The sequence below is a fragment of the Artemia sp. Qi Xiang Cuo genome, chromosome 8 (genome assembly GCF_049724085.1).
Source record: "Artemia sp. Qi Xiang Cuo chromosome 8, ASM4972408v1, whole genome shotgun sequence".
Taxonomy (NCBI): domain Eukaryota; kingdom Metazoa; phylum Arthropoda; class Branchiopoda; order Anostraca; family Artemiidae; genus Artemia; species Artemia sp. Qi Xiang Cuo.
Genome location: NC_142801.1, coordinates 34,256,053 through 34,283,623, shown reverse-complemented (window position 1 = coordinate 34,283,623; position 27,571 = coordinate 34,256,053). Strand labels below are relative to the sequence as shown.

The 27,571-nt window shown below is 36.3% G+C and overlaps 1 protein-coding gene across 1 annotated transcript in view; it reads left to right on the top strand.

Annotated features, from left to right (window-relative positions):
* The window catches only part of LOC148949349 (protein sly1 homolog), a 204,263-nt gene that overhangs the window by 105,568 nt on the left and 71,124 nt on the right, over window positions 1-27,571 (top strand). The window contains exons 10-11 of the mRNA XM_089093385.1: window positions 11,793-11,977; window positions 14,831-14,910. Coding sequence (XP_088949511.1) covers window positions 11,793-11,977; window positions 14,831-14,910 — 265 coding nt within the window. The remainder of the gene's footprint in view (window positions 1-11,792; window positions 11,978-14,830; window positions 14,911-27,571) is intronic.

The window sequence follows — 27,571 nt, the reverse complement described above, 5'->3', positions numbered from 1 at the left end:
TTTAAGCGTCAAAAGATATCGGAGGGTAACCAGCCCCCCCACGCCTTTTTTCCCCAATGTATCCGATAAAAATTTTGAGGTAGCTATTTTCCCAAAGATAATTCATAGATCATATAATAGAAACTCCGGTGTTGAGAAAACCTCCCATTACCCGGGGGCAGGCGTTGTAAGTTATGTCCTGGGGCATATATGCTTCTCATGGAAGGGATGCTCGTATAAACTTTAAAGAAGGCTCATTCGATTGGAAATTGAAAGTTCTAATTCAATTTTTAAGAGTCAAAAGAGATTGAAGGACATTTAGCCCCCCCCCCCATCCACGCCCTTTTTTTCTCAAACCCATCTTATAAGAACTTTGAGATAGCCATTTTTTTTAAATAGTTCGAAGACCATATAACGAAAGCTCCGGGGTCGATACAGTCCCCCAGTGCCCGAAGGCAGGCGTTGCAAGTTATGCCCTGGGGGAATATATAGTTCTTATGGAAGGGATGCTCGTATAAACTTTAGAGAGGGCTCATTTGATTTGAAATTGAAAGTTCTAGTTCAGCTTTTGTGAGTCAAAAGATATTGGAGGGCAACTAGCCCCCCCCCACCACGTCCTTTTTTCCCGAATGCATCCGAGGAAATTTTTGAGATAGCCATTAAGTTAAAAATTGTTCACTATTCAGATAACAAAAACTCTGGTGTTGACAAAGCACCACAGGGCCCTGGGCCAGGTGTGGTAAGTTATTTCTTGGGGCATATAAAGTTCTTATGTAATGGATACTCGTAAAAACTTCAGAGAGGGCTCATTTGATTGGAAATTGAAGGTTCGAGTGCACTTTTTAATAGTCAAAAGAGATCCGAGGGCAACTAGCCCCCCCCCCATGCCTTCTTTTTCAAAACTCCTTTAATGAAAATTTTGAGATAGACATTTTGTTAAAAAAAAATTTCAAAGGTCGGATAACAAACACTCCGGTGTCAATACAAGCCCCCCCCCGGGCCCGGGGGACGGCGTTCTAAGTTATGCCCTAAAGGCATGTATGGTTCTTATGAAAGGGATGCTCGTATAAACCTCATAGAGGGCTCATTTGATTGGAGATTGAAAATTCTCGTTCACTTTTTAAGAGTCAAGAGCTTTAAGGGCAACTAGCCCGCCCCCTCGCCGTTTTTTCCAAACCCATCCGCTACAAATTTTGAGATAGCCAGTTTTAAAAAATTTTTCAAAAATTAGATAACAAAAACTTCGGTGTCAACGCAACTCCCAGGGCCCGGGGGGTAGGCGTTTTAAGTGTTGTCCTGGGGACGTATATGGTTCTTATGAAAAGGATGCTCGTATAAACTTCAGAGAGGGCTGATTTGACTCGAAATTGAAAGTTCTAGATCACTTTTTAAGAGTCAAAAGATATCCAAGGCCAACTAACCCCCCACCCCCCACCCACCCTTTTCCCCCAAGCCTATGTGATAAATTTTTAAAATAGCCATTTCACTAAAAATAGTTCAAAGGTCAGATAAAAAAAAAATCCCTGTGTCTACGCAACCCCCCAGGGCCAAAAGGCGGGCTTTGTAAGTAATAATCTGGGCGCATATATTGTTTTTATGGAAGGGATGCTCGTATAAACTTCGGATGTGGTTCATTTGATTGGAAATTGAAAGATCTCGTTCACTTTTAAGATATAAAAGAGACCGGAGGGCAACCAGCTCCCCCCCCCCCGCCACGCCCTAATTGCATCAGATGAAAATTATGAGATAGACATTTTGTTAAGACTAGTCTAAAGTTCAGGTAACAAAACTTCGGTTTCAACACAGCCCCCAGGGCCCGGGGATAGGCGTTGTAAGTTATGCCCAGTGGGCATATATGGTTGTTATGGAAGGGATGCTCGCATAAACTTCATAGAGGGCTCATTTGATTGGAAGTTGAAAGTTTTAATTCACTTTTTAAGAATAAAAAGTGATCGGAGGGCAGCTAGACTCCCCCACACTCCATTTATTTTTTTCCCAGAGGCACTTCATAAGGAAGGGGCTGTCATATAGACTCTATGGAGGTCTAATTCAATTAAAAATTAGGAATTGTTGCGCCTTTCTTGACAGTAAGAGGCGATCAGAGGGCATCTAGCCCCTCCCCCAAGCCCTTTTTCCCTAAATATATCTGATAGAAAATTTGAGGTAGCCATTGCATCAGATAAAATTTTTTAGTGAAACTTAGTAAATCTTAAAATGAGTGAAACTTAAATTGAATATGTAAATCAAGCTTGAAACAAAAAAAAAACATTACAAACAAGATTTTGGATATGGCCTCCTTCTCTCACTGTAAAAGTCTAAAACCTACTGCGTCACTGGCGCTTGACTGAAAACCAATTTTATTACAAATATTGTCTTTTGTACTTAATATTGAAAATAAACATTAAAATTATAGTACAATTATGAACTGATCAGCTTTCAGCGATTAATATTTGTAGTGATTTTTGTTCGTTTCAAGCTTGGTTTGCATATTCAATTAAATTTTCACTCGTTTTAAGATTTATTTATTCATTTACATTAATATCTATTGTATGTTTGTTTGCATTGATTGTTTATTTAATTTCTGTTTGTTTTAAGTTTCATTTATACTTCAATAGCAAAATATTTTTTTTCGTTTTAAGCTTGATTTTATATTCAATCTAAGCATTACTCGCTTTAAGATCTATTTTTTCATATATATTATGACTTGTTGTATGTTTTTGCTGTGATTGTTTATTTAATTTCCGTTCGTTTTGGGTTTCATTTATTCTTTAATAGTAATTTTTGGTCGTTTTGAGTTTAAATTTTAACAGGGATTTGTATCTGCTGAGCTTAAGTTTAAAATGGCCTTTACTTTTTTTTTGAAAAACTTATTTTTCAGAAAGTTTTTTTTAATTAATTAAATAAAAAAAAGAAGTTTTCAAGTGAAAAACTTTTAAATGAAAACTTTTCGACATCAAAACTTAAAACGAATAGAAACTATTACGTATATGATTGGGTTCACCCCCTAGTCAATACCTTGCTCTTTACGCTAAAGTTTTCTTGGTACTTTCATAAGAGTTATTTATTATAATTAACGGCCTTTGTGATTAAGGGGTCATTCTTAAAGAATTGGAAAAAAATTTGAACTTTAGTGTAAAGAGAGAGGTATTGAATAAGGGTCCAAAGCCCCCTAATATATGTTATAAAAATATACGAATATAGAAGTTCGTTATGTAAGTTAATTCGTAATTTACGTATATTTATTGTTGATAAAAACGTTCGTAAATAAAATTAAACAACTTTAGAGATAGCCATTTAGCCAAAAAAGTAAAATTAATATGCAAATTTTGTTTTCATTATTCATGTACGGTGAGTCAAATTCAAAACCTGTATTAATTAAAAACGTTCCGAAATTAAATAAAAAAAAGTTTTTTTTTACTGAAAATAAGGAGCGACATTAAAACTTAAAACGAACAGAAATTATTCTGTATATGAAACGGGCTGTCCCCTCCTCAACGCCTCGCTCTTTACGCTAAAGTTTGACTCTGTCACACAACTTTATGTTTAAAAACAAAAAAAACTTTCCATATGTGTATGCCATGTGTATGCCGGAGAAAATTTTTCAGCAGTTTTAACAACATGAACCTTTTTAAAAATCTGGACACAAACAGTAGTGTTTAATTTAGTTTCATACATCCTCTAGTTGACCTGAAATGGAAAACTTGATACCATTCGCAAAAAATCTGTTTACTTTCTTTGATAGATTGGATACACTTACGCTATTTTGATTTGGTTAAATTTTAAGAGCAGAAATAGTCCCGAAAGTTTGAACATAATATCCTCAGTCGTTCTTGGGATACTGCTGAGATGCCTTATTGGGAATTAGCATTAACACAGTGCATTTTGATTTAATCTTAAGGCCATATTTAGTTTTAAAAATAATGGGCAAATAGGAGGATGGGCGTGGGAGGGGATTACTTGCCCTCCAATCACTTTCGACTATTAAAAAGGGTATTAGCCCTTTCTATTTTCAATCTCTTTCTATTCGGTGATTTTGAAAATTGTGAAAGTACAATGGATTGTTATCACCATTTTAATATTTTAAATGTTGGGTAGTTGAGGGATTATCGGACAGGTATTTTTGTGTATCAGTGTTGAAATAATTTAGCACCTAATTATTTTTTGTGATGTTTTATCATTGAATTCTGCGTACCATTCTTATGATACAAGGAATTCTGCGGACCTAGTGAGACGACGACATGCTAGGTCTAGTTTTGTATTTAGGCATTTGGGTTTTTTGGTATGGAATAGTCTTCCGGAAAGCACTAGGATGGCTGAGAGTGTGTCCTCTTTTAAAAATAGGTTAAAGAATTTCTTAATGAATAGGGATGGGTGAGGGGAGGGGGGGTTGTATTCTGTCTTCTATCTTGTGTAAGTATTGGTTCGCGGTTCCCATGAGGTTTATTTCTTATTTATTTATATGATTGCTTTTTTTTTCAATATATGTGAGTAAGTTTTTTTCAATATATGTATGAGTGAGTAAAATAGTGAGTCCTGCCACAAACAAATCTGTAGATTTTCACGTGGTAGGTCTGTTTGATATGTTTTTTTTTGTGAATATTGATATTTAATAAAAATGAATTTTCTCTCTCTCTCTCTTAATCGAATGAGCCCTTTTCAAAGTTCCTACGACAACTGCTTCGATACGAAGTGCCCTAGTCTAAAAAAAAAGAAAAAAAAAAAAAAAAAAAAAAAAAAAAAAAAACATTGTACCCACTTCGATCTTTACTATAAAAATGTCAAGCCTTCCAATCTCTTTCGACTATTAAAAAGCTTACTAGGCCTTTCGATTTCCAATCTAAGAGCTTTCTATAAACACCTTATATGTCCCCAGGGCATAAATTACAACCCTTACCCTGAGGACTGTGAGGGGGCTTGTCATCCTGAAAGACCTAATGTCCAGAACTTTCAAGGACGTTAAACAAAATGGCTATCCCAGAATTTTGATTGGATGTGTTTTGGGAATTGGTGGGCATGAGAGGGGCGTTTGTTGCTCTCCAATCACTTTCAGCTATTAAAAAAGGCACTAACCCTTTCAATTCCCAATCAAATGAGCACTTTTGTAGTTTCTACGACAACGCTTTCAATAAAAACCTTATATGCCCCCTGGGCATAACTTAAAACCCTTGCCCTGAGGGCTGGGGGGGGGGGGGGTTCTCATCCTCAAAAACCTAATTTCCAGAACTTTTTACTACGTTGAACAAAATGGTTATCTGAAAATTTTGATTGGCTGTGTTTGGGGGGAGGGTGGGCCTGAGAGGGGGGTTAGTTACCCTCCAATCACTTTCGACTATTAAAAAGGGCACTACCCTTTCAATTCCCAATTGAATTAACCCCTTTTGAAGTTTTTACGACAACGCTATCTATAAAAACCTTATATTCCCCCAGGACATAAGTTACAACCTTTGCCCTGGGGGCTCTGGGGCATTTGCCGTCCTTAAATACACAATTTCCCGTACTTTCAACTACGTTGAATAAAATGGCTATCTCTAAACTTTGATTGAATGTGTTTGGGGAAATGGTGGGCGTGAGAGGGGGGTTAATTACTCTCCACTCACTTTCGACTATTAAAAAGGGCACTAACCCTTTCAATACCCAATCAAATGAGTCCTTTTTGAAACTTCTACAACAACTTTCTATATAACCTTATATGCCCCCAGGGCATAATTTACAACCCGTGCACTTAGGGCTCTGAGGGGGTTACCATCCTAAAACACCTAATTTCCAGACCTTTCAAGTTTCAACTCTGTTGAACAAAATGATGTCTCAAAATTTTGATGGGATGTGTTTGGGGACATGGTGGGCGTGAGGGGGGGGGGCTATTTGCCCGTAAATCACTTTAGACTATTATAAATTGCACTAACCTTTTTAATTTCCAATTTAAAGAGCCCTTTTTGAAGTTTCTACAAAATCGCTTTCTATAAAAACTTTTATGCCCCCAGGGCATAACTTACAACCCTTGGCCTGAGGGCTGCGGGGGCAGAGGTTTTCATCCTTAAAAACCTAATTTCCAAAATTTTCAAGTACGTTCAATAAAATGGCTATCTAAAAAGTCTGATTGGATGTGTTTGGGGAAAAGGTGGGCTTGAGAGGGGGGTTAGTTGCCCTCTAATGACTTTTGACTATTAAAAAGGGCATTAGCCCTTTGAATATCCAATCGAATGAGCCCTTTTTTAGATTTCTACGACAAGGATTTCAATAAAAACCTTATAGGCCCCCAAGGCATAATTTATAACCCTTGCCCTGCGGGCTGGGGGGGGGGGTTGTCATCCTCAAAAAACTACTATCCAGAACTTTCTACTACGTTGAATAAAATGGCTTTCTGAAAATTTTGATTGGCTGTGTTGGGGGGTATGGTGGGCCTGAGAGGGGGGTTATTTACCCTGCAATCACTTTCGACTATTAAAAAGGGCACTACCCTTTCAATTCCCAATTGAATTAACCCCTTTTGAAGTTTTTACGACAACGCTATCTATAAAAACCTTATATTCCCCCAGGACATAAGTTACAACCTTTGCCCTGGGGGCTCTGGGGCATTTGCCGTCCTTAAATACACAATTTCCCGTACTTTCAACTACGTTGAATAAAATGGCTATCTCTAAACTTTGATTGAATGTGTTTGGGGTAATGGTGGGCCTGAGAGGGGGGTTAATTACTCTCCACTCACTTTCGACTATTAAAAAGGGCACTAACCCTTTCAATACCCAATCAAATGAGTCCTTTTTGAAACTACTACAACAACTTTCTATATAACCTTATATGCCCCCAGGGCATAATTTACAACCCTTGCACTTAGGGCTCTGAGGGGGTTACCATCCTAAAATACCTAATTTCCAGACCTTTCAAGTTTCAACTATGTTGAACAAAATGATGTCTCAAAATTTTGATGGGATGTGTTTGGGGACAGGGTGGGCGTGCGGGGGGGGGGCTATTGGCCCTTCAATCACTTTCGACTATTATAAATGGCACTAACCTTTTTAATTTCCAATTGAAAGAGCCCTTTTTGAAGTTTCTACAAAATCGCTTTCTATAAAAACTTTTATGCCCCCAGGGCATAACTTACAACCCTTGGCCTGAGGGCTGCGGGGGCAGAGGTTTTCATCCATAAAAACCTAATTTCCAAAATTTTCAAGTACGTTCAATAAAATGGCTATCTAAAAATTTTGATTGGATGTGTTTGGGGGAAAGGTGGGCTTGAGAGGGGGGTTAGTTGCCCTCTAATGACTTTTGACTATTAAAAAGGGCATTAGCCCTTTGAATATCCAATCGAATGAGCCCTTTTTTAGATTTCTACGACAAGGATTTCAATAAAAACCTTATATGCCCCCAAGGCATAATTTATAACCCACGCCCTGAAGACTGTGGGGCGAGTGGTCTGCTCAAAGGTATAATTTCCAGAATTTCTAACTGCGTGGAACAAAATGGGTATCTTAAAAATTTTATTGGATGTGTTTGGGGAAATGGTGGGCGTGGTAGGGGTGTTAATTGCCATCCAATCACTTTCAACTGGTAAAGATGGTACTAGCCATTTCAGTCTCCACCCAAATAAAATCTTTTTGATGCATAGGCGAGCACACCTTCTATAAAAACTTTTAGGATCCCAAGGGCATACTTTACCAACTGGATGCTGAGGGTGGTGGGGGGGGGGTGTTAACAACAAAGACTTAATCTTATGAACTTTCAACCCCGTTGAACAAAATGGTTATCTCGAAATTTTGATTGGATGTGTTTGGGGAAAAGGTGGGCGGGAGAGGGGGGCTAATTGCCCTCCAATCACTTTTGACTATCAAAAAGCCCTCTAGCCCTTTGAAATTCAAATCGAATGAGTCTTTTTTGAAGTTTCTACGACTACGCTTTCTATAAAAACCTTATACGACCCTAGGACATAACTTCAACCCTTGCCCTGAGGGCTGTAGGGGAGTTTCCTTTTCAAAAACATAATTTCTATCTGGAAATCAACTAAGCTGAACAAAATGGCTATCTCAAAATTTTGATTGGATGTGCTTCGGGAAATGGTGGGCAGAGAAGTGGTGTTAGTTGCCTTCCAATCACTTTCGACTATTAATAAGGGCACAAGATGCTCCAATTTCCAATTGAATGAGCCCTTTTCGAAGTTTCTGACAACTTCTTCGTTCCGAAGTGCCCTGGTCTAAAGGAAAAAATAATAAATAATACATTGTGCCAACATCGTTCTTATATGTCCCCAGGGCATAAGTTAAAATCCTTGCTCTGAGGGTTGGGGGGGAGTGTCATCCTCAAAGCCATAATTTCCCGAACTTTCAACTACTTTGAACAAAATGGATATCTCAAAATTTTGATTGAATGTGCTTGGGGACATGGTGGGTGGGAGAGGGGGGCTAGTTGCCCTCAAATCACTTTCGACTATTAAAAAGGCACTAGCCCTTTGAATTTACAATCGAATGAGCCTTTTTTCAAGTTTCTACGACTACGCTTTCTATAAAAGCCTTATATGCCCCCAGGGCATAACTTACAACCCTTGCCCTGAGGGTTTTGGGGGAGTGTCCTCTTCAAAACATAATTTCTATCTGGAAATCAACTAAGCTGAACAAAATGGCTATCTTAAAATTTTGATTGGATGTGCTTCGGGAAATGGTGGGCAGAGAAGTGGTGTTAGTTGCCTTCCAATCACTTTCGACTATTAAAAAGGGCACAAGATACTCCAATTTCCAATTGAATGAGCCCTTTTCGAAGTTTCAACGACAACTTCTTCGATCCGAAGTGCCCTAGTCTAAAGAAAAAAATAATAAATAATACATTGTGCCAACATCGTTCTTATATGCCCCCAGGGCATAACTTAAAATCCTTGCTCTGAGGGTTGGGGGGGGGAGTGTCCTCCTCAAAAACATAATTTCTGTCTGGAAATCAACTACGCTGAACAAAATGGTTATCTAAAAATTTTGATTGGATGTGTTTGGGGAAATGGTGGGCGTGGAAGGGATGTTAGTTGCCTTCCAATTACTTTCGACTATTGAAAAGGGCACTAGCCATTCCAATTTTGTGTCGAATGAGCCCTTTTCGAAGTTTCTACGACAATTCCTTCGATACGAAGTACCCTGGTATGAAAAAAAAAATAATACATTGTGCCAACATCGTTCTTTACTTAGTCAGCGCGATTGCGCTTCCTATGATTAATTTTTAAACCATTAGTTATTGGCATAAGTCATGACCTTAACCCCGGGGCTGTGGAGGTTATTTCTTCACCGGGGACATAGGGGTTGGAATTTTAAGCTGTTTCCAATATAATGGTTAAAATTTGATTTTGATAATGCGTCTTGGGGGGTTATGGACGACGGGTACCGGAAAAGGCCTCATAACGGGGGTATGGTTACCCCCTAATAAGTTTTTATTCTTTTAAAGGCCACTAGAACTTTCATTTTTCGAATCGGATGAGCATCATCCCTAGTTTCTACGACCACCCCTTTGACGCGACTTGTTGGAAAAAAAGAAGAAAGAATAAATAGGCATGAAAGGCACACGGCACTTTACACGGGGAGTGCTACAGGGCTACCTCTGATGAATGAAAAACAGACAAAAAATAAGTAAAAAGAAAAGTTTCATCATGTGCAAATTTCAGAGCAAAGTTGCAACTTAATACGAACTGAAATTACCTAATTACTGAGTTTGAATCATTGAAAATGCGATATATTAAATAAATATACCAGAGTAAGCGCATCGAAGCACACAGCAAAAATATGTGTAGTTGTCATTAAAGTTAAACTTGAACTTGAGCATGAAGAGTGGGAGACTAGGAGAATGTGCGATTTCCTTCAACTTTATGATAGTTTATATTTATTTTCATCCATGTTTTCTGGCCTTTCAGCTTTCACTTTATTCATATCTGCCGGTTTCTAAAGATGATGTCATTTTAACGATAGGCAAAAACGTTAGTTTTAACCAGTTTCTGTTATTTAAATCCACACCCGTGATTGCCAAAATGTTAGGGGGGGGGAGGTTCAGGATATCCTTAGGATTAAACAGACGTAACGTCCCCCCACCGAGTTTTAAGCCCCAATTTGTCTCAGTCGTTATTAGCCCTACTCCCTACCCTAGAGGAGATATTGAGTGTAATAATACAAGGCAAATCTCCCTCTGTGAATAGGTATGTGTGATAATTCTTATGCTTTAATTTTACTAGTAGGGACTTTTGAATGGAACACACTTTTGCAGTGGCTCCCTTCTTTCATATGAGCAATTATTCGTAAAGATGTAAATCTTGAAAATGTAATGTAGTGTCTTTCTATAGATCTTTTAATCAGTTGGATCTATTTGAAAATGTAACTTTGGCTCACAAACGTCATTTTATTTTTCTTATGGGGAGGGGGGATTTTTTATGAAGAATTTAGGAGTTTCTTAACCGAAATGAAAATAAAAGAAAAAAAAAATCAAATTGATTTCATCTTGGCGTGGTTCCACATGGTATCACTGTGCTGTTTCATTCCTAAAGTGATATAATTCCTTTTTTTCGTGATCTTATATTATTAGAATCGTAAAAATATGTTCTGAAGAATCGTATGAATTTCATCAACCCTATTCCATAATTACGGCATGGAATGGTTAAACTTGGATGGACATAAACTGAACGACATCACAGTTATGGCTTAGCCTCTGCTCTTATTTTCTACTAAGCGTTTTCATACTTGTAAATATATTGGCAACAAATTTTTTTTTCTTCTTTTTTTTCACTAAGAAGGGGATTCTAGTTGTATTTCTTACGCTGTTTTAAAATCTGCTTTCGGTGTTTTACTAAAGTGCTTGTATTCTCTTTTTGAAAAATTTGGATACATCGTAGTTTCATACACCTAAATTGATTGTTTAGGATTTTTCCTTAAGGAAACTTTCTATGCTTAATTCTAAAATCTAACCATACTTTTGCTATGTTTAGCAGTTCTTAGGTAATGTATTTTTCATATTTTGCTAGTCTAAAAAAAGATGTTAAAAGTAGAATTGCCAAAGCCCAGGGTGCTTTTCAGAGTTTAAAAAAGTTTGGAAGAATAGGAAGATAAGTCTACGAACCAAGATTAGAATATTGGAAGCTACAGTGATTACAGTGATCAAGTATGATTCTGATTCTGAAGTGTGGGCGCTCCGAAACACCGAAGGGGATTTGCTAGATGTTCTCCAGAGAAATTAGCTACGGATTGTTTTTGGTTACCCTTGACTGACTTACCGTACCTCAAACAGCAAGCTGTATGAGAAATATCATTCAATCCTGCTTTCTAAGGCTAGAATGAGATAAAGGTTGAGATGGCTAGGACAGGTTCTGCGGATGAAGGATGGCAGATTACGAAAGATAGTCCTCGTCATCCAACCGTCTAGGGCCAAACGAAAAGCTGGTCGTCCCAGAATGGGGTTAGAGGATGTCGCAAGGAAAGAATTAAGGGGAATGGGAACTTCTTGGGAAGGTTTAAAGAGGGAGGCTTTGACTAGACTTGAATGTAGTAGTAGTGGCTAGTTTGAATCACCAGGAATCCCACCAAGCAAAACGGCAAGTGTCCTCACACAAAATCTGCGGGTAATAAAAAATAAAAAATAGAGAAAAAAACAACAAAAACTAAGAACAGATTTGAGAGTAGCGAAAAAGTTGGATAAGAACCGCCCAATCGTTGATAATAAACAAAAAGTTTATTTCATCATAATATCCAACAATTAAGCGTGTGTTTTTTCTCTGTTATTTCATTTTATCAAACTTTATCTTTGACTTTCCTTTTTATTCAAAGTAATAACAGTCATTTTTTTCATTTCCTTTTTTTTAGCCATCTTGGATCAAGTGAAAGCGAGACATTTAGATGTTTATTTCGAATCGGAAGAGAAAATAATGACCAAATTGAATTTGGAAAGACCTCTTCATGAAATTCTTTCTGACCCGTCGATGGGAAACCCCGACGATAAGCTTCGGTTGTTTCTAATTTACTTCATTTGTGCGCCTTTGATTCCTGAGGTATTACATTGTTCTTAAAATAAATATTCTGAGGTGTGTGTAGTGAATAGGCCGTTTTTAAGATATGGTCGCTATTATTAAGCCTAATTTTATATCAGGCAGAGCGCATCTATTAAAGCTCGTCTGCTTGGAAAAGTATGACACGGAGAGGCTTGGTTTCTGTATTTTCTTTTTCAAATAGGAAAAATTTGGATTCTTTAACGTTCTAAATATGTTTTGGCTAAAAGATAACATTTTGTAAGCAGTTGTTTTAATTCCCCTCTTGACGCCTGTCTCTCATTTTGAGTAATTTAGGCTTGGTTGAATTTTCTTTTCCAGCTTAAAAAAAAATTATCTTCATTTGAAACTAAATCTGGAAGTAAATTCTCATAGCTCTAGATGCAGCTCACAGCATAATAAAGTAGAAATTTCAACTCTTTTTTCCAATAGTATTATAAGATTCCATGAGACTGGCGCGCAAATAGAATCAAAATTGACTTTATTCTGAATAAAACAATCTGTCTGTGTTGAAACTTAAATTTCTCTTGTGACCAGATACCTCCCTCTCCCTGCAAAAGCAAAAATAAAAAATACAAAATGATCCCTTTGGTTTATTTTCCTCTCGTTCTATATGAATAGGATAAAAATGTAGCTTAATGAAGAGGGTGTATTGTATAACTCAGTTTCAGCAGTTAAAATCTCATTATTGAGAAAACAATATCAATATTTTTTTTGTCTTAGGTGGAAACTTAAGATTTGTTGAACTTGAACTTTCTTAAAAAAAGAGACTTGTTAATAAAGATCTATTAAGGAACTTAAAACTTACGCAAAACAACCATATTTATCTTGTAAAATAAGAATTAAACTTTTAATGAAAATAGCCTCAACATACATTTATGCAGTTTTCAATAGTGTTGGGCGTCAAATAAAAAAAAAGAAACGTGTATGAAAATCGGTAATAAACGAGCTAAAAATATCTTGCCCAAATCAGCTTAAGATGGTGTATTGTCTCATTTGAAGGTGTCGTCGTTCTGCTCTCAAGTTTTTTGGATGTCAGATTAAGTGGAGATGACGTTTGCAGTTGATGTCTAGTTTACTACCAGATTTAATTCTTTATACCATGCGTGGTCGATAAGAACTACGAAAAATGCTGGGTTCTCGTAATTAAGTTTTGCCCCAGTATTATACTAGAATTTTTACTGCATAGATTTTTCCCATGAAGAAGTTGGTCTGAAGTTCTAAACCCTTTGATAAATGTAGTAATTATGGAAAAATGGCTTTATTTAATTAGGGAAGAAAACAGAATAGCTTGTATTTTGAATCCCAGGAAGGTAATAGACTGCCAAAGGCCAAACAACCCTGTGTAGTGCTTGCTAAAAACAACCTTGTCAGGTTGTTTTTATCAAGTAAACTCTTGTTATAAATTGTTTATAGAGTAATATTAACCGTTGTACCGTTTTCCATAGTGGCACACCAATTATTAGGAGATGGGAATGTCTGTGGATCTTTTTATGAAATGGAGGGGAAAGGGAGACGCATCAGTGCTACCCATACAAAAATGAGATTTTCCTTGTTGTTCAATTTAGGGGACTGTAGACCTCCAGCCAAAGGTTTTCGACATTGGCGATTTGTGCGTCATTTTTACAGGGTTTCAGGGTCTTTTTTGAAGCTCTCAGAAAACTGTCTTGTATTACAGCTTGATTTTTAGTTTAATGTGAGTGAAAATTAATCTATTACTAGATACTTGACAGTTTCTTTAAAAACTTCTTTTTTTTTAATATCAGCTGCAATAGGCCGTGGTTACCTTTTTACTTGGCTGCAACCGCGGTTGGAGGGATGGGGGGCTCTTTGCTTAAAGCTCATAAACTACGTTTTAGACCCACATTTTCAAATTCAGAGAGAGGCTCTTAAGATCAGTATAGGTCGAGGATTTGCCCCTAATCTCTGTTTTTTATTTTTGGAATAAGCTTGTTGCATTGGTAGTGATTCAAATTTTTCCAGTTATATAGTCTTACTTTTGATAGTATAAGTTTTCTTGGCTTAAACCTTTTCTGCTTTTCATGTCTCTTATAGGCCGCAGAATAAATAGGGTGGTGGTACAAAACATGTTTAAAGGAAATCAATATTATTCAGAATTTTTACAGTTTGACCATAATATGATCAGATATTGCTCTTTATGAAAATATTGCTCAGTCACGGTAAGACGTGCCTTACATTACTTCTATGACTAACAAACAATTTATTATTTCTTAGTACGCTGAATAATAACTTTTCATTTTCGTTTCATTTTTTTGTTTGACATTGTACAATGACAGTGTTGTTTTAATTTGTATACATTAATTTAATTAAATAGTGGATTAACATGAAAATCTAGAAATTAATAGAACAGAGGGCTTTTAAAAGCATTAAAACGATTAAAAAAATGTCCAAACCCTCGGTTAATATGAAATGTCCTCATTACTCAGACTCTTTCGCCACGCAAAGCTTTTGCCCCTAACTCTGTACATTTTCATTTGAAATGAAATGAATTTCGTGTTCGCCGTCTTCTTAATTCTCATGAAATGGGCTTCGAGGTAAAAAGCCTAAAAGAGTAAAAAAACTTCCATTGATGTAAAATTTACTCGACTTCAATGACACAAGTAGTTTGACGTTCATCCGTTATTTTCAGTCAGTGGCGTCGTTTCGGGGGGGGGGCAGTAATCTGGAGAAAAATTAATATATAGCCCATGTCCCCCGCCTCTCTGGATGGAGGCTCGTCTTGCCCACCCAACAAAAATGCTGGAGATACACCCCGGTGTTCAGTTAATTTCTATTTTCAAAATATACAATACATAAGCTACAGTATTGTCTCAGTCTTTTTTCTTCTTGTTTCAGGAAGAATATAACAAGTGTCAGCAAGCATTGGTCGATTCTGGATGCAATGTGACTGCATTGCATTATATCAAGCAGTGGAAGTAAGTTTGTTTTTTTCCTGGTAATTGATATAGGAAAATATAATTTGTGAAATTCCAATAGTGTAGCAAAATAATAAGAAGATACTCAATCTTCACATCTATTAAATGGCTTAGCAGGATTAGCTAAAGATTCCACTTGATATTTTCTTCAGACTTTGTGCATGGGCTTCTATGTATATAATACTGACATATATATATATATATATATATATATATATATATATATATATATATATATATATATATATATATATATATATATATATATATATATATATATATATATATATATATATATATATATATATATATATATATATATATATATATATATATATATATATATATATATATATATATATATATATATATATATATATATATATATATATATATATATATATATATATATATATATATATATATATATATATATATATATATATATATATATATATATATATATATATATATATATATATATAAAATCTGCATCTCGCAAAGGATCGTTCCAGGTAATTTCTGTGTCGGAATTACAACTACTATATTGAAGAAAAATAAGGATGCAACCCTGTGCAATTCGTATAGACCAATTAGCTTATTTAGTAAAGTTTTCGAAAAACTCTTATTGCCATTGATTGCCTCAAATTGCTAGTGGGAAGCAAGCAGCATGGGTTTCGAGCTCATGTTGGCTGTGCCACAGCTCACCGTATTATACGGAATTTTATGCGCAGTACATCTGCGAAAGGTTTTTCTGTTTTTACCTGCAGTGTTGACATCTCTGCCGCTTTTGATAGTATTTTGCACTCTCAACCGTTGTTATCACTTCTGGATTACGGCGTTGATCCTTACATAGTGTCTATCCTACAGTTTTGGTACAGTAATACTGTTATCCATATTGTGTTAGGAAGAACTAAGCAAAATAATTGTTAGATTCTTTTGGAAGGTGTACCTCTGCTTAAAGGTTTAAGACAAAGTTCTTGTTTAAGCACAACTGTACTCCATTGTGCCCCATATACTGCCACTAGAGAGTTAAAGGGAACCTTCAACCTTGATGGGCTAGATATCAGTTATTTGTCATATGCTGAAGACATACTGCTACCTAGCTTTTCTATTTCCGGGCTACGGGATAACCTTGCTAAGATTGCTGAACTTTATAAGTTTATTGGCCTTGCTGTAAATGTATCTAAATTAGAGTTTTGCATATTTAACAGGCCTGCAAAGTATAGTTTTTCTACTTCATTATATATCGAAGATATTGTGATTTATAAATCGGATAGTTCGGGGCATCTAGGTATTGATTATGGTCCTAAAACTAGATGTACTATCGGGCTTATTAAAGATAATATGTCTCGGTGTCTTACAAGACAAAAATTAAATATAAAAAAAAACAAGTTTTTCTAACTGAAAGTAAGGAACGACGTTAAAACTTAAAACGAACAGAAATTATTCCGTATATGAAAGGGGCTGTCCCCTCCTCAACGCTTCGCTCTTTACGCTAAATTTTTTTATTGTTTTAAAAAATATATTTTTGATAAAGTCAAAATTTAGAGTAATGAGCGATGCGTTGAGGAGGGGACAGCCCCTTTCATATACGGAATAATTTCTGTTCTTTTTAAGTTTTAACGTCGTTCTTTACTTTCAGTTAGAAAAACTTGTTTTTTTTATTTAATTTTTGAACGTTTTGAATTAATGCAGGTTTTGATTTTGGCTCACCGTACATGAATAATTAAAACACAATTTGCATATTAATTTTACTTTTATTTGGTTAAATGGCTTTCTCGAAACTTTTTTAATTTTATTTACGAACGTTTTTATTAGTAATAAATATACGAAACTTACGAATTAACTTACGTAACGAACTTCTATATTCATAGAATTTCAATACGTATATTAGGGGGCTCGCCTCCTAGTCAGTACCTTGCTCTTTAAGCTAAAGTTCGAATTTTGTTGCAATTCTTTAAAAATGACACATAATCACAAAGGCCGTTAATTAGAATAAATAGCTCTTATGAAAGTACTAAAAATCTTAGGCTTAAAGAGCGAGGTATTGACTAGGGGGTGAACCCAATCATATACGTCATATTTTCTGTTCGTTTTGATGTTGCTCCTTAATTTCAGTTGAAAAACTTGTTTTTTTATTTTATTTAATTTCTGATCTTTTTCTTTAATAATGCTGGGAAATCCGGCGCCCCCTTCATAGCAATGTCCCTTCCCCCATGAAAACTTCCTTCATGGAAAGATCTTCCCATATAACCCCCGACCCTCTCCCCACCAACCAGAAAAAATCCCCCCTGAAAATGTCTGTATACTTCCCAATAACCAATTACTATATGTTAACATTAGGTAAAGTTCGTAACTTTCAGCCCTCCCCTCGGGGACTTCGGGGGATTAAGTCATCCTAAAAGACATATTTATCATATTTTCGGCCATGCTGAACAAAATGGCTATCTCAAAATTTTGATCGGGTGACTTTGGGAAAAAATGAGCGTGGGAAGGGGCCTAGTTGCCCTCCATTTTTTGGTCACTTAAAAAGGGCACTAGAACTTTTAATTTTCGTTCCAATGAGCCATCCCATGATTTTCTAGGACCAATGGGTCGATACGATCACTCCTGGAAAAAAAACAAAAAAAAAAAACAAAAAAACAAATAAACACGCATCCGTGATCTTTCTTCTGGCAAAAAATGCAAAATTCCACATTTTTGTAGATAGATAGATAGATAGATAGATAGATAGATATTTATTGCAACAAAAGCCTTTTCGGGCCATGGCAAAATAACAAAACAAAAATAAATACAAAAAAAAACACACACATTAAATTACACACAATTCATCAAAAAAGTTTCTCTATGTGCCATTTACCCAACCATCTAAAATCATCAAAATTTCTACTTTTTAAAAAATTTTCAAACCAATCCACCCCTCCAAAATCAGTTGAAAACACTTCCCTCCTCAAATTTCTTAACTCCTGGCATGTACCCATAAAATGGATAAGATCTTCCTCCTCTCCACATTTTTAGAGACACGGTCTTTGCTACATCAACGCTATGGCTTCGATTCTGATACCCTCTTAAAGCTAAGATCACAAAGGTGCTCGAATCGAACCGATGGTTGTAGGATATTAGACTAAGGCTTTTAGAGCCCTTTTTTATAAATTGGACGGGAGGGAGGGTAACATCGCCCCTTTCTTGCCTTTTTCGCGCGGGGTTTAATCATGGAAAAACACGACGCGAAATAGGAAGTTGAAATAGTTATTTCATGTAGAACATCTAAAAATACAAAACTATGCTTCTGGAGGCAAACTTCCTGAAATATTTGAATGTGCCACCTAACACGAATAGAAATTAAACTAAAGGACAAGTGCTTCTAATGAAAGTAAAGAGTGGCATTTTAAGCGCGAAACGAACAGGAACTTTCCTGTATATGAGGAGGGCTGTCGCCCCCTTAGCCCACTATTATTCACGCTAAAGTTAAAATTTTTCATAAAATAGACTTTAATTTCCCTTTTTTACTTCCATCACAACACTTTCATAATGTTGATTAAAATTAGTACTGAGCCAGAGCACAAAGTACTTGAGAGTCATTAACAAATAACATTTTATCGCTTAAAATTGCTTAAATGAATGGTTGGAATTGAGAGTTCACATACACTTTGTTTGTTGAATCTCCAAATTCCTCTTAAAATGAGTTTACTACTAATGTTTCAAGAGGTTTACCTTCAGTACAAGTGTTTAAGCAAATAATTTATTTAGTTTATGAGTGTTTGGTCATTTAGCAAAAGTATTTGCTACGTCATTAAGAGGTATTTGTCGAGGAGCCATAAGAAATAACAAATAATTGGCAGATTGGGCCAACCGATTCAGGGTGCTTGTTTAAGTAAGTAGGCTATGAATCATAATTGAAGGAAGAATATCATTCAATACTTGTTGAAATGCCGCTACCTCACATCTAGATCTGAAGCTATAAACCACAGTTTATATAATTATCCAGTAGGATCATTCCCTATCTCACCCATTTTAAAAACCCGGACCGGGGTGCGAGTGCTCCAGAGAACGTAGAAACATAAGCGGCATCAGATCTTTTCGCGGGTAGGCAAGTCAAATTTCTCTTGGACGCGAAACTTGGCTTCAACGTTTGAACACTTATTTTGAAGAAACTAATTTTAAATTAATTTATTCCAATACATACATGAAAATCAGTAGTTAGTAGTGTAATGTTATTATTAGATGTTTTTAAGAATTAAAAATAGGTTTCGAAGTCTCAAGTTGGTTTCAAAAGCATTTTGAGAAAGTTTCTGCCAAAATGCGTGTTCCAGGGTAATTGGACCGCTGATGGCAGATCAAATGAGAGGAGCTGTTTGTACGCGTCGATATAAATATATATATATATATATATATATATATATATATATATATATATATATATATATATATATATATATATATATATATATATATATATATATATATATATATATATATATATATATATATATATATATATATATATATATATATATATATATATATATATATATATATATATATACTACGAAAACTTTACGAAAAAGAAAGTTTTTTTTTAAAGAAAAGTAAAGGCCATATTAAACTTAAGATCAGTAGAAATAGAAGCCTACAATAACTCAAACTCAACATAACCAGAAATTATTATTAAAGAATAAAAAAAGAAAGGTAAATAACTGATATGGCGGTAAGGCTGTATATGAATTTATATAAATGTATGTATATTGGTTTGTTATAATGTCAAAGATAAATATAATGTTGGTTTAAGAATGGAAAGAAAGACAAGAAATAAATTTACGACAATAATCAAGTAAAAAATAAGTTTTATTTGAAAAATACCATGAAGCGATGACATTTGATTGTGATATTTGGTGCTTCACATTGTTATATAATAATTAGAACCCAAGTGCTAGAATTGTTCTCAATCAGGAACCCTTATCGCTATCTAAATTCAGAAAGTGCAAAGATTTTCAAACAGAGGTGTTTATTGTTTAAAGTTCAGGAAAGGTCTGCCCATTCCATATGAAAAAATTGATTGAAAACGAAACTAGTCTTATCTAGGCTCTCCGCCAAAACAGGTAACTAGACTTTTCAAATATCACAGGAACTACAATCTGAGAAAATAAATATCACGACGTAAAAAAAAAATGATAAACTATCCAGTTGCGGATCCAGAGGAGGGGGGCGAGGGTTACCCTCGTAAAGCAGTCTAAAGTAGTGTAATTTACCTAATTAACGCAAGTTTGCATTAATTAAACTTGCTCTTAATGTAAGTTTGTCGGATCAACCTACTTTGCGCCCCTCTCCCCTAAAAAAAATCCTGAATCCGCCCCTGAAACCATCACACCTATTCCACCAGTTATTAGAAGAAAAAAAAATTCCTTATTTTCACAAATTTCATCAACCCCCCGCCTCCTTTTTACAAAATCCTACATAGGCCAATCATTTGAGTCCACTGTATGTAAATAATAGATTAACTCATAATTTTTATATAAGTTAAGTCACACCTGTGAAATGGGACAGTTGCAAACCGCTTGGCCGGCTCACCAAGTTTTTTTCTGCTTTTACAATTTCGAATAATGCCCTTACTAAACATTTCTCATTGATTGACGCAAACAAACTGAATCATAACTGCACGAAGAAGTGGGAGGAGCTTTTTGTTCGCACCGAGAACGAAGACCAGAAATGATCTGCGATAAGCTTACTGGATAATTATATAAACTGTGCTATAAACCAACAAGATTTAGTGTTAGGCTTAGGAGCCAAGCGTTAGGCTTAGGAGCTGGTTTAATGAATTTCCCCTTCTCCTTTGCTCGAGAGGATACAAGCGGCTAAAATTACACGAAAGCTGTCTCTGCCTGGAAAATATAAAGCTAGTCCTTCCATATGGATGTAGCCTAACCTTTAGTAAAAACAAAAGAAAATAATAAATGAAATGAAAAAAACTAATTATACCATTTTACGAAGAGGAAAAAAATGGAATGAGCAAGGCAAATGGTTTTTTCACATCAATGTAGAAAAGAAACCAAATATAAAGACTAGGCTATTTTAACCTCACTATCGACATTATAGGCAGAAAACACCAAAAATTAAAACATATGTACAGTTTTCAAAACCGACCCTACCTATAAAAAAACATACGGTGCTAAATCTTGTGAATTTCATTTGAATGTGTCCTTTGCTGACTTACCAAGACCATTGGTTTAGTACGATATTCGATACACTTCCGCAAAGACAAAGATAACGTCCTTCGAGAAGACAAAGATAGCGTCTGAAGATAATTCAGCATCTTTGTCTTAAATTGATACCAATTTTTTAATGCTGCTTAATTTTCATCAGTTCTATTTTCCTTGTTTTTCATGGGTTTCCTATAGAAACATTTCCTTGGGTGGAAACGACACACAAATTGGGCAACTGGATTCCTGAAGGGATCACTATGCTACTGAATGAAATATCAATGGATCACTATAGGTCTAAACTCACAGAGACCAAAAAGGAGGGAAACCACCCCCTCACCCGGGCCGGTTTTTACTACCTGGCCTCCCATAGCCCATCAAGACACTCGATCAGAATTTTGAGATAGCTAGTTTGTTCAAAATAGACGAAGGTGTTCTGAGGGATAACATAACCCTCAGGGCCAATGGGACAAGGTTCGTAAATACTGCAGATTGACAATTGTTCACACATAGCTTGTATGGTGGAAAAAGGGGGCATTTTTAATCTTGGGTGTGCGATTGGCTTAGATCTTAAGTGATAATATTCTCAACCGAGAGGATCACCAATTTTGTTGGGGAAGGGCAGAGGGTGTCGTGACGCCTGGAAAAGGGTCAAAAAGTTTTTTGTCCTTGATTAGTCTGAAAATTCGAGCCTGATGTCATTGGGACAAGAGTTAATATGGGCATCGTCATCCCGACCCCTCCCCACAAAATGGGGTACAAAAATTGCCAACAATTTTCTTTCTTGATCGGTTCAAAACTTTAAGTCTTTGGGCTAGGGGAACCCAAATGCAGAATAAAAAAAGAAGAAGCAATATTGGATCCCCTGAAAAAGGCCCGAATTCGGCTTGAAACTTGAAACCTTAATTCCCTGGGCTAAGAGGATCCTAACGTACAAAAGGAATTTTTATTTTGGGATATATGGGCCCAAAAAGACTCATTTCTTTCGACAAGCTTGAAACCCGTATTCTTAATTCCTTGGACAATGCGAATTCCAATGCACAAATTAGTTGGACAAATTTACTTCTCTGAAGATGGCCCGGCCAAAGGACTAAAAATCTTTTTTTGTATTTGTATAGGTCTGGGTCCGCAAATATAGGACTAGAAAATGTCCTAAAAACCTTTTTTTGGATTTGCTTGAAGCTTTCAAAAATTGTTGTATTGGCTAAGTGGACACATTTTTTTTATTGGGGGGGGGGGGGGCTCTTGGGTGTCCTGAAATGTGCCAGACACATTATTGTCCCTGAACAGTTTGGAACTTACAGCTGTGTTTCTGGGCCAAGGGGAACTCAATATTTTTTGTTTTTACATAAATATGCCCTATAGATAGGGTTAAGATAGGGCCAAAAATTGTTTGTATTTATCGGCTTAAAACTTATATCCTTAAGTATTTGGGTTAAGAGGACCCCAATACACAAGTAAAAAGAAACAGAAAGGATATTGATTCCTCTGATAGAGTCGTTTCTTTTCTTCCGAACGATCTGAAACTTTTAACCTGTCAATTTCTGAGCTAAACAAACCCCCCTCATGCATAAACAAAACAATCTCGGTCGAGGGCACGGGCCCCCTAAAAATGGGCCGAACCAATGAGTCCCTAAAAATGAGCATATTTTTTTTATTGGTTTGAAATATATATATATATGAAATTCCTTCCTGCCCCTTTCTGAAACGAGCCCAAAAAAGGCTTGTAAGCCTTTTTTTCGTTGGCTTGAAACTTTCATAGATCGTTTTTGGGCTAAGGGGACTCTTAGACAGATCAAAGGTACTAATTTTTGGTCCCTAATCAGTTCTCCCTAAATACAAAATACGAAGTACCCTTCCCCCTCCTTCACGGAAGATCTGCATTGAAAGTTTCAACTTGAGTCTCCCAAGCCGGTCCAGAAACCGTATAGCATATTTAATTTACTTCTGCCTAATCCCCCCAAGTTAAAATTCCTGGCCCACCTGGCCTCCCACTATCCCCTTGAAGTCGATCCCCCAAACCGTTCCTGAAATATTAAAAAAATACTATTTTGATAACATGGGTGCAAATAATGTATTTCGGTTTACATCGCTGCTACACCAGGAATAGATTTTAGTCCAACTGAAATTTATGGTGCCAAAATTTTAGGGGGGTTGGAGACAAATGATTTACCTCCCCCCGGTTCATGTTGACTAGCCGCCTCCACAACACTTTGACAAGTTTCACTTCTACTAGGCAACTTATTTGGAAAACTCAGATCCACATTAGATCTTTTGATTTACTCAAGTACCTATGCACTTTCAGTAGCCTAGTATACCCTGGGGAAACTTTGGAAAGTCTTGGTTTAGCGAATATTCTCTAAGAACTCCAAGCTGTTCAGACATCCAAGAGCAATCATGCCCGCATTTTTTGCTAAGCACTTTAGCTTAGAGTTATTACCTCTGGGGCCTTGGGGGTTACATTAATCCCGGAGGTGTAGTCATTAGACGTTTCGACTATTCTGAGCTAAATAGCTACCTCAAAATGTTTACTCTATGAGTGATACCCCTCCCATGTTTCAGAGAGAGAGAGAGAGAGAGAGAGAGAGAGAGAGAGAGAGAGAGAGAGAGAGAGAGAGAGAGAGAGAGAGAGAGAGAGAGAGAGAGAGAGAGAGAGAGAGAGAGAGAGAGAGAGAGAGAGAGAGAGAGAGAGAGAGAGAGAGAGAGAGAGAGAGAGAGAGAGAGAGAGAGAGAGAGAGAGAGAGAGAGAGAGAGAGAGAGAGAGAGAGAGAGAGAGAGAGAGAGAGAGAGAGAGAGAGAGAGAGAGAGAGAGAGAGAGAGAGAGAATAATTCATGGAAGGCCTATAGAATCAACTCTAGTACGTTGGTTTTGATATTTTGATAGATGTGTATTCTTGAAAAGCACCCTAGAGGTTTTATAAGCATTCCTTGTCAGTCAATCAAGTTTGACAAAAATATGTATTTGGTTATCCTTATTTTATGAATGGATGTGCTGAGTAAGCCCATAGTAAGTAATTGGAATTCACTACAGAAATAAAATGGTGTTTGCGTGTCGAGTAGAAATATTCCTCTCACCAGCTGAGATGTCTCTGTAATTACCACTTTTTTGTCTTACCAGCCGCCTCTCCTCTATTATTATAGCCTCACACTATGTCCTTTTAAATGGTTGGAATTCGCAAACACGGTGTGTGTAATATTAGAGAAAATAGTGGGTCTTCAGGAACTCTGTTGATAATTGCTTAGAAAAATGATACTTTGAAGAGTGGAAGGTGGTGTACTGTAATTAATACCTGACAGGAAATCCTCCTTTTGGTAAGACAATTTTGAACCCGTCCTTTTCCTGGGGATTTTTGAATGGCTGTTATATGATAGTTAAAACTTTTCAAATAGCATAAGGAAGGAAATAAAGGTCTAACTACTACTGCTACAAACTCGTTGCTACTTTAAGCCGCCCGAGGCCAACACATTGGCGAAAACTCATCTACCCAAGTTTCTGTTTTGGAGACATACCAGGATGTCCCCAGAAATTTTGTAATTTTTGTAGTCACATCTCGGCCTCATCGGTAGTGCCCGGCCTTTCTCTTACCACTTTTTGGACCATCTTGTAGAACTTCTCTTGGTGTATGCTCATTGTCGTCTAAGAAAACACCAACTAAGCCACTTATTCGTGATGAATATGTTGGGTGGGGCCGAACCAATTTCATCATAAGGAATCGCATTTGACTCCTCATCGACAAGTTTCATTCTTAAATTAGCATTATGAAAAAGTGCTTGCATATCTTCCTCTTTCAACAAATATAATTATCTTTTCGTTTGGTCGAATTGCGAGGTTTTTCATTCAGTCGTTTTGGTCGCGAGCTACAAATTCTTCTGTTTGTTTGTTGTTTTTTTTTTGTACCGTGCGCTATTATGAAAACGTAATTGGCAAGTTGAATGTTATTGACAGATATTTTGTGTCGGAATTTATGTTATGGCCCTCGTATATAGTTCCCACGAACGCCTTATTAAACTCTTTGCTCTTGTTTTGAATTGTGCAGTATTGCTTTCCTTTTTTTAAAACTAACATTTTTTGTGTATTTTTTATGCATTTTGTACGGATTTCAGAGGTTATCTTGTCTACATTGAAATCATCAAATCTACCATTGGTATACACGAGCCTGGTATTTCGGGCATATCAAAGGCTGTTTTTTTTGGGGGGGGGGCTTTTCGAAAATGTGTTTTGGGTCTAAATTTCCAAAATTGCCCAGGGGAACCTTTGGACTCTTTTAATGACCATTTACCCTTTTACCCAGGTAAAAATAATGATCATAATATGAGTTTAAACAGAGAGCACGAGCGGTCACATTGCTAAATTTTTAAAAGCGCATATTTAAGGGACCTTAGTAATATGATGAAGGAGTACGGTGTTCTTTTTTCTGAACTATAGAAAAGCATGTTCATTTTGGAAGTAAGACGGTTCACACTGGTATATGCTTCATCGCTTGATTTCTGGGAAATAATTGTAGTAGAGAGGGAGGTGCTACTCGTGTCACGGACCCCTGCTGCCACCTACAACTTTTTTTAACACCAAATTTGGGCATAGAGTCCCTAGGGAGAACACGTGGTTAATGGGGTCAATGTCCTCTTTTTTCCAAGGTCGATTGTTTTATTGTTTTAAGCGCACGCTTTAAGCCAATGTCAAGGTCGATTTATTTGTTGTTGTTGTTGTAAGTGCACGCTCTCAGAGAATGTCAAGGTTAATTTATTTGTTGTTGTTGTTGTTGTAAGTGCACGCTCTCAGCGAATGTTATGAGTTTCCAGAAATAGGAAACATTTAGATCACGTGTTTCCTTCTCAGCCAATCAGCGAGTTGGTTACATCCCCCTTCTCAGCCAATCAGAGGGCTCGCAAACATATTAGTAGCCGATGGAATAAAAGGGAAGATTTTTTTGCTAAAGTTTTATTAGTCTGTGAATAGAATTCAAAGGAGTGAGAACAGTTTTGACTTTACTCATTTGGATATATATTTGTGTTGATGGCGATGAGTGGAATGTTTACCCTCTTAGAAGTTGATAGTGGAGTTGAAGGTAATAATACAAGAGCACCAAACATTGCGGTGGAAATCACGAAAGGATCACGTATTTGTCTGGAATAGGATGTAGTACATGCAAATTATGTGATATCCTTGAGCACATTTAAAATGGAGGATCAATTATTTTTCGCCGCTAAAGTTGATATAGCACATGTGAATAGACTTCAATGTGCTTTAAGTGCATTGGTGAAACATATCGAAGGCAATAAACTCTATCGCTAATTGTACATGCACAGTTTTATTGTTGTTATAATTATTCAATAAAATTGTTTCGAAATCGAAAATGTCCCAAATCTTTTCTGGTTAGGACTAACGAATCTGGGTCAGTCTAGAGTGAGCAGTCAGAGTGAAAGGATTGAAAAATTAATAAATTTGAGAAAGAGAGAATTAGATCAAATCTAGTGTTTATGGAAAAACATTTGATTTTGGATGATGATTTTCTCGAGATATCTCTTAAACGCAGGATATTCTCTTGTCAGGGAACACTTGACAATATAATGAGGAGTGATTTTCCCCCATTGGACTATTGTATGAAACTTTTAAAATATGACTCAAGTGCTTATACTAAATTTATTGATATATTAATTGGAACAAAGCAGAATCATATCGTGGATATACTTTTGAAAATATTGCCAATGGATTCAATGTAGATGGCTCCCCCCACCATTCGAAAGAAATAATGTTACAAAGTTACTCCTCTCCACATGTGTCCACACTGAATTTATCGAGCGAAGACGCTCAGTTTCGTTTCCGTGAGAGAGTTGACATAGGACACCAAAAATTTTTCTATATATGTCCATTGTGCTTGTACACTCTTGGCAGTTGGACTCAATGTGAGAATTGTACAATTATTGATGACTATAGTAAAAAGTGCAAATTATGCAATCCTTGTAATTTACATAGAGGCTATACAATACAAATTAAAGGATGTAATTCATGTCTTGAAGAGGTGTGTGACTCTCACCCTAGAGGGCACCTGTGCTCCAATTGCCACCATGATAAATGTGATCAGTGGGAGAATACTTACCCCGCTATGATTGGAAAGAATTCTAAACGTGATTTTAGTTTATTTCTACGAGATCGGTATCGTCGTGGATTTAAATTATTCTGGGAAGAGGAATCTGGTCTATGATTCAACTGTTGGGGTAACAAGACAATTTGGTTTCTACGTCATCATTGTGATGACACTGCCTACTATGACTATAAACCAAGTGATTTTTATTTGGCAGTTACCGAATGTGATTCACCATTTGAAAACACTGTATGTGATATTGCTTCAAATAGACAGATTGAAACTCGTGAATTTCATAATATGAAAGCAAATAGTATCATTGACTATACAAAGAGATATGACAAAAGTGAAGTTACATTGTACTGTAGAAAATGTGAC